The sequence below is a fragment of the Myiozetetes cayanensis genome, unplaced genomic scaffold (assembly GCF_022539395.1).
Source record: "Myiozetetes cayanensis isolate MyiCay16 unplaced genomic scaffold, myiCay2020 scf2-11, whole genome shotgun sequence".
Classification (NCBI taxonomy): Eukaryota; Metazoa; Chordata; class Aves; order Passeriformes; family Tyrannidae; genus Myiozetetes; species Myiozetetes cayanensis.
In genome coordinates this window covers 82,991,000-82,998,444 of record NW_026087411.1, presented here as the reverse complement: position 1 = coordinate 82,998,444, position 7,445 = coordinate 82,991,000, and the positions used below count along the sequence as shown (strand labels likewise).

Sequence of the window (7,445 nt, the reverse complement as noted above, 5' to 3'; positions counted from 1 at the left end):
TGTGCACAAAGTTTAGAGCCTCAGCATAAACTTAGAAGGATAATTTCTTGACGATTTAGTTTCTCAGCAAAATCCTTACATCACAACAGGGAGTTGGGAGTACTTGCTGCCAGTTGCTGAAGATGAAGGTATATTCAACAACGTGAACACCACAAAGCCCAACTCTTGAACCTCCCTGCTTTCCAAGTCCCATAACTTTGTAAAACTGACTCAAGCCTCTGGAAATGCTGAAAATACTAATTTTACAGTTTCATTTTCCATTTTTTATACGCACAAGAAGCCTGGTGAGAAAGAATGTGGGGTAAACAAAATTCATTCTACATGACTGGAAAATGACAGTTGAAAATAAGTTCAGCACTGTTTTATATTACCTTCCTTGGTTTTTTCGTCCTATAGATGCAAAAAAAACTTAAAAGGAATATAAGCATTTCAATCAAAGAAGATAGTGTTTTAGAAAATCCTCTAATAACATTTGTTTTCAATAATTTTTAAGAGGGTACTTTCATGAAGTATAGTATAGTAGGTCTCTTTTTTAGAAGTATGTAATTTTAAGGCAAGTTTTCTGTATTTCTTTAAATTACTGAAAATGCTAATTTTCCACTGCTTTGATTTGTATCTTACAGACTTCCTTCTGCCCATGACTAGTTCAGAAGCACAAAGGGTCAGGTTCTTTGCTAGTCAGTTAGGTAAATAAATCCTTATTACTTGAATGACTCTCTGAAGAATAGCATGTAGACAAATCATGTAAGATTTTTTAAGTCCTGTAACAGCCCACATCTAGCATACACACATACAGTTTTAAAAGAACATTGCTTACAGTATCCACCAAGTGCTAAAATAAGTTTTGTTTGCTTTTAAAGGAGTAAGAAAACTATTTAAAAAAAAACCTAAAAATTTTATTCTGACACTACATGAAAATAGTAAGAATTATACCTAACAGTACTAGTTACAATGAAAGTAAAGCTGCCTGTTAATTAACTACTGATTGAAGCTTGCAATTTCAAACTCCACCAATTGCTTTCTTGAGTGACTCATCAAATCAGTGTTACCTAAAAAGTCAATACTGAGAAACCAGATAAACCAATAAATACTCCTTTCAGTCACACAATTGTTACCACTCTTGAGAACACAGTCAAGCGTTTTATTGTTTATACTCATTTTCATTTACACATAAGAGAAACAATCAATGCAGTTCTATCACAGCAGGTGGACCATATCCTTAAACTCTGCTGAGTATGTATAGACCTGTCTTAAGGTCCAATCAGGAAGGGGGGGGCAAGGAGAAAAAAAAACCAAAACACAAAAAAAAAATAGGAGGGAAGTAGGGATAAAAGAAATTTCATTAACATCAGTTAATTCATGATTCATGGGTATTTATTTTGCAGGTGAAATTGCTTTTCTGAAAGGGCAAACTGCTTCACTTCTTTACAAAATACACTTAATAATGTAAGTACTTAGAGAATTATAAATTTTGCAGTGGTTCATGCGGTAAGGGTGTGCAACCAACACAAAATGGAAAACATGGTTACAACATCAAACTGCTACTTCTATTCCCAGTTGGTTTATGGAAAAGGTCATTGGACTTCTTGATTTCTGCTCTTGAGTAATGGAGTAGAATCAAGAAGTATTTATTTTATAAAGGCAACTATGAGGACAGACTACAGGTATGCAGTGCAGTTGAACAGGTCTACAACTTTTGTTTCTAGAGCATTTGCTATTGTTTTGAAATACAAATATAACTTTTGCACACTGTCACTTCTCACATATGTTCAGCTAAAGGAGCCATTTACAGAATTCACTGCGATGGTCCTATTTTAAAAGCTGCTTTTTTTCCTCCTCTTGGCCTCCAAAGGGAAGGGAGCAACTCTTCTCACTGAAAGAAATTACAGATGTGCAGAAGTACAACTACGCTACCAACACGGACAGAGACAACTGTGCTCTTGTGCACACCCCTACAACCGGTCGGAGAACAAATTAAGAAGTTAAGCCTGCAAAATAAATGGAGTTTAGTCTCAAACTTTTTTCTTCATTCCAGATGAATTATAGACCTTGATTCGAGGCTGCCCTCTTTTTTTTTTGCAACTGATCTGCGTGCCTATTGGAACAGCATCTCTGCCAGAGTCATTACACTGAAATGCAGAGCTGAGCAGTTTGGTGGCAGTATGTATTGACGTTTTTGCAGCATCATGAGTCTGGCAACTGGGCTTGGGGAAGTTTCAAGCAGTGGGTCTTTACAATAGCAACTTGATTCTGCAGACAAAAAGCAAAAGATTGGCAGAATTATTAAAGTATCACAATAAAGGCATGTATGCATTCTGCAGAACCTGGCGCCCAGTTCAGCGATGAGCCGGCAGCCAGCAGAGCCCCTCTGCGTGTGAAGAGACACACCGAAGTGACGGGTCTCTCACGGGGGCTAAGGGACAGCTTTCCCCTCGGGACGCCTGCTCGCAGCCGGCTCCGCTCCGCAGGAGCAGGCGGAGCCGTCAGGAAGCCGGAAAGAAGTAGGGCTCGACTTCGCCAGCAGCCTTCATCTGGGGCCTGTCCTACCTCCCTTCCTCGCAAAAAAAAACCCACAAAACCCCAAGAAACGACTCTCCGCGAGCACCGGGTCTGCACGACTGCTCGCCAAGAGGGCTGCACCCCCAGCGGCCCCTGCAGCTGCCGCCGGGAGGAGGCGCCGGGAGCGCCGCCGGGGGGACCGGCCCGGCCCCGGCGCTCTCCGGGGAGCTCGGCTGCGGGCTCGAAAAGCAAGTGCCGTTTAGCACTAATTGGCCCAAACGCGGGCATTGGCACGCGAAATGGCGGCAGACTGGTTTAATAGGTGGAGTAAAAAGCAGACTGCCGTTGAGTCACTCCCTACGGGCGGGGGGCACACACGACACACATACACACACACAGTGAAATGTCAGGAGCGTGCAGCATCCCCGCTCATCGCCGCCACTAGCGAAGGGTCTGAACACCAGCTAATTGTGGAGTCGCACCCCCTCTCTCCCCCTTCCCGCCCGCCCCCCCAGCCCTTCCCGTCCCGGGCACCGCGGCTCTCCGGGCAGGGGGCGGCGGAGCGCGGACCTACCTGTGGCGCCGGGCGCGGGCGTGCATGGGGGCTGCCCCGGAGAACACATCGCATTCAACATCTCAGCCTGTGCATCGGAAACGTATGAGTTTGTGAAAAGCTTGTTTGAAGTCTTCGTTAGACATAGTATAGATGACGGGGTTGATGAGGGAGTTGAGATATCCAAGCCACGTGAAAAAGTCAAAGATGGCCATATGGAACCAGCAAGCGTCCTTGCAAATAGGCAACACCAGGCTGATGATGAAAAAAGGCAGCCAACAGACGATGAAGGCTCCTAAAATAATCCCTAAAGTCTTTGTAGCTTTCCGCTCTCTAGCGGCCGTCAGCTTCTTTTTCTCCAGCAGGGCATCCGAGACCTTCACCTTCACCTGGTTCATGTACACGGGGGAGCCCGTTTCGCTGGATCCCTCGGGAGCCTTGGAGTTTATGGACGTGACGGAGGAGGTTGACCCTGGGGAGTCCGTGATTAACTGAGCCCGCGTTAGTCTTTTACCTGCTTTCTTTGGCGTCTGCTTCAAAATCCGCGACCTGGCTTCCACGTAGATCCTCCCGTAGAGGGCTATCAGAAGCAGAGTGGGGAAGTAGAAGGCTCCTACCGTGGAGTACACGGTGTAGAGGACGTGGTCCGTGTTCACCACACAGTGAGAGACCTCCTCAGCCTTCGCCTGCCGCCAAAACAAAGGGGGCATGGAGATGCAGATGGAGAAGATCCATACCAGTGCGATCATGCCCGCTGCCCGCTTGGGAGTCCGTTTCGTGGAGTACTCGACGGCGTCGGTGATCGCCCAGTAGCGGTCCAGGGCGATGACACAGAGGTGCAGGATGGACGCCGTGCAACAGGTGATGTCCGAGGACAGCCAGATATCACAGACTATCTGACCCAGCTTCCACTTGCCGGTCACAGTGTACACGGTGCTGATGGGCATGACGAGGATGGAGACGAGGAGGTCGGTGACGGCCAACGAGGCGATCAGATAGTTGGCCGGCGTGTGGAGTTTCCTCGTCTGGTAGACCGTGGCGATGACAAAGGCGTTGGAGAGCACCGTGGCCAGGGTGAGCAGCGCCAGGACGACGGCGAGCACGATCTTCCCGGAGAGGGGGGTGGCATCTTGGTAGATCACTTCCTCGGCGCTACAGTTTTGGTAAGAGTCGTTGGCGGACACCAGCTGCGCCCGGCAGGGGCCGGTCGGCTCCATCCCTCCGCGGCCGCCGCCCCCGCAGACGGCGGGACTCGGCGCGGCACGGCGGGGCCGCTAGCCCGGCAGGACCCCGTCGGCGCCGGGGGAGGGCTGCAGCATCCCCGCGCCGGCACCACCTCCCGCCCGCTTGCCCGCCCTTCCGGGAGTACCGAGCGGGCTCCGCGGAGCCTCACTCCCCACGGGCGAGGGAGCAGGGCAAACCGGGGGCCAGGCGTGCCCGCTCGCCCCGCCAGCTCATCGCTCCGCCGCCTGCCCGCGGAGCGAGGCGAGCCCCAGACATGGGGCTCCCGCCCCGGCCGCCCCTAAGCGCAGCCCCGCCGCCCGCGGCTCCACACCGTGTCTCGACGGGCGCAGCGGCGGCGCCTCATGCCCGCGGGCGGCGGCCTCGTCCCCCGGGCTGCGGGCGCGACGGCGGGGGCTGCGAGGGCAGCGGAGCCGCCCCGCCGGGCCGTGCCTTCACACGCAGCCCGCCGCAGCAAGTTTGCAGCCGCCGCCGCGGGCACGGGAGGAGCAGGAGGAGGAGGAAGAGGAGGGTCCGCGGGAGGCAGAGCGGGAGACCACCTCCCATTGCGCCCCGCCGCGGGCCATGCTGCCGGGGCCCGGCCTCCGCCCAGCGCCGGCAGCCGCGGGCAGGGGCCGGTGTGAGGGAGCGGCGAGCAGCCACCGCCCCTTATATAGCGGGCGGCGCGGCTCCGCCAGCACCGAGCAACCGGTGCTGCTGCCGGGCGGGCTGCCCGCCTGCCCGCGGAGGAGGAGCTGCCGTCGCCTCCCTCCGCCCTCCCTCCCGCACCCACCAGCCGTCCGACTGGGAGGGGATGCCCAGCCCGCCCCGGCTCCGCACACCGCCCCACCCCTGTCCCCCGCCCCTGTCCCCGCCCCTGTCCCTGCAGGCGTCGGGAGGAGCCCGGGCTCGCTCCCCCCCACCGGGGCGCAGCCCCTCTTCATCCAAACCCCTAGTGCTGTGGCGCTGGGGGGTTGCGGATGCCCCTTGGTACTGCGGTTGTCCCCATCGCTCTTCGCACCGTGCCCTCTACGCCGCGGGGCTGGGCGATGCCAGGCTTTTCGGGGGCTGTACTGCCCGCCGCCCCATCCCTCGACGGGTGGCATGTGTCGCTCGGTGCCGGAGCTGGGCGTGCGGGAGGGGCCGGGGCGACCAGGACGGTGCGGGACAGGGGCACAGCCGGAGCGGGCCGGCAGCTCGGTTTCCCCGCCCTACCCCGAGGGGGTGCGCACCGCGGCGAGTTCCGCTGCTGTGAGTACGCGTCCCACCGCATCACACGCCTGCTTTACACTTACTATAATTCCGTGCCTTCTGGCCTCTGCCCTTCTTATCCCTCGCCCCCTCCCCCTCCTCATTTTTTTTTTTTTTTTTTTTTTTTTTTTTTTTTTTTTTTTTTTCTCTGGCGTGCTTGGAAAGGCACACCCGCGGTTGAGCAGCCCTGACGTGCACCGCAGGTTTCTTCAGCGGTCGGGAGGCGGGAGCAGGAGGAGCAGCGGGAGTAGTTCACGTTTGTCCAGGTCCCGCAGCTCCTGCCAGTGTTTGTTCTCCGCAGCCGCAGGAAAGTTTTATACACAAAGGGAAGTGTGATCTTGCTTTTTACTGGGTCAGGGCAATTCCAAGCTCGGTGAAATGTCTATGCCCCAGCGGGAGTAAATCTCCCAGAGATACCACGATAAAGCCAGTGAAGAGGAGGCAAGGCTTTTTAGTCTGCAGGCACGTTTGTTCACATATGCTGTTACCTGCCTAAGCTCCCTGCAAGCTCTCAACACTTCTGCCTTGGATATCTGCTTCTGGCTGAATTCCTCTGTCACGGAAAGGCAAACAGTTTCTCTGAGACCCCGTTATTTCAGGGCTATGCTCAGCACCACATAGGGACAGGCGCTGCAGTGTTCTGCCTGGGACACAGAGCTTATGGGCAGGGTGAGAAACCTTGGTGCCCTGTTGGTAAACCTTGAACAAGAGGAACTGGCACGCCTAAGAGGATGCAGATCAAGGAAAGACAGTGCAAGTAGGCTAGAGAGAATCCATTGTAGCCCAGAGGGTGAGGAAACTGTAGGAAGAGAAGCACTGAACTGAAGAAGAGCCAGGGCTGCACAGTAGTATGGGAAAGCCAGAGCTCTGCAGAGATAGCCCCTTCTCCCTATTTCAGTACAGGGCAAGGTGCCCTGATCTTGGGATGTGCTAAGCACCCTCAGGCCTCCTGAGGTCAAAAAAACAGTGATGGTTCTTGAGATTTTGTAAAATCAGTTCCAGATCTTTCTCAAGAGGTGTGGTAGGGGGAGGATTGTCTTGGATTAATGAAAGTGTGGCAGTCAAGATTTGCCTACATTCACTGAACTGACAGGAAGATAAAATGTCAGTGAACCTTTCTGTTTTCCCAAAAGGGCTTTGGAGAGTGTTTGGTCTGTTTCATGTTTTTATTTGTGGTGCCTCCTTGTGTTGAAGCAGGCACCACTTCCTTGAGGTTCCTGGTAATTGATCGAAGCCTCTGGGCTTTACTGCATTAAAAATAATAATACAGAGCTATCTACATTCTTCTGATCTCTTTGATAGGCAAAGATTTTATAATCCTGGTTTCTAATACAGTGTGGTATTGCTTTCACTTCCACTTGACATTTCTGGCTTAATTTAGTTGTGCTTAAGTTGGCAACTGCCCTCGAGCCTCTGTAGCTCAACATTCTTCCCAAATAGGGCTACGTATCTAAGAGTGATTTAAATTTAAAACACCAATAATAACAAGAGAAAAACCTAGCCCTTTATTCAGTGTTGGAACAGCTTTCCTCTTGTGGAAAGGCTCTTACAAAATTATAGAGTCTCCAAGGGCAATGTTCTAGCTTTAGCCACTGCTGTCAGCCATGTTGTGTAATGTAGACAAGTATTATGTGAATGGGTGATGAGTTTTGGCCACCGTACTAATGTCACTGTTTATCCTCATGATAAAATGTTTGTGTTCTGTGCACAGCTTTTGCTGTTGCCCTTCTCCACTAATTCTGGGTTATTATTCAGCAGTAATCATCATTCATTGCTTCTCTCTTTGTCTTGCCAAGAAGATGCTTTTTTCATCACTCATTTGTTTTTTCTTGTGCTCCCTGGTTTCTTACTTATATGTGTAGAACTGCTGCGAGTGGTGAGAAAAATTTTCACCCAGGGCATGCCAGGTCTCACTGTAGTG

General features: G+C 52.0%; 1 protein-coding gene across 1 annotated transcript; it reads right to left on the bottom strand.

The window, feature by feature from the left end:
- Positions 1-1,120: 1,120 nt before the first annotated feature.
- Positions 1,121-4,807, bottom strand: HTR1B (5-hydroxytryptamine receptor 1B). Its single transcript, XM_050314267.1, has 2 exons — positions 3,074-4,807; positions 1,121-2,250 (listed from the first exon to the last, which is right to left on the bottom strand). The coding sequence occupies exon 1, from the start codon at positions 4,267-4,269 to the stop codon at positions 3,136-3,138; it is 1,134 nt and encodes a 377-aa protein (XP_050170224.1). The 5' UTR covers positions 4,270-4,807; the 3' UTR covers positions 1,121-2,250; positions 3,074-3,135.
- Positions 4,808-7,445: the final 2,638 nt, after the last annotated feature.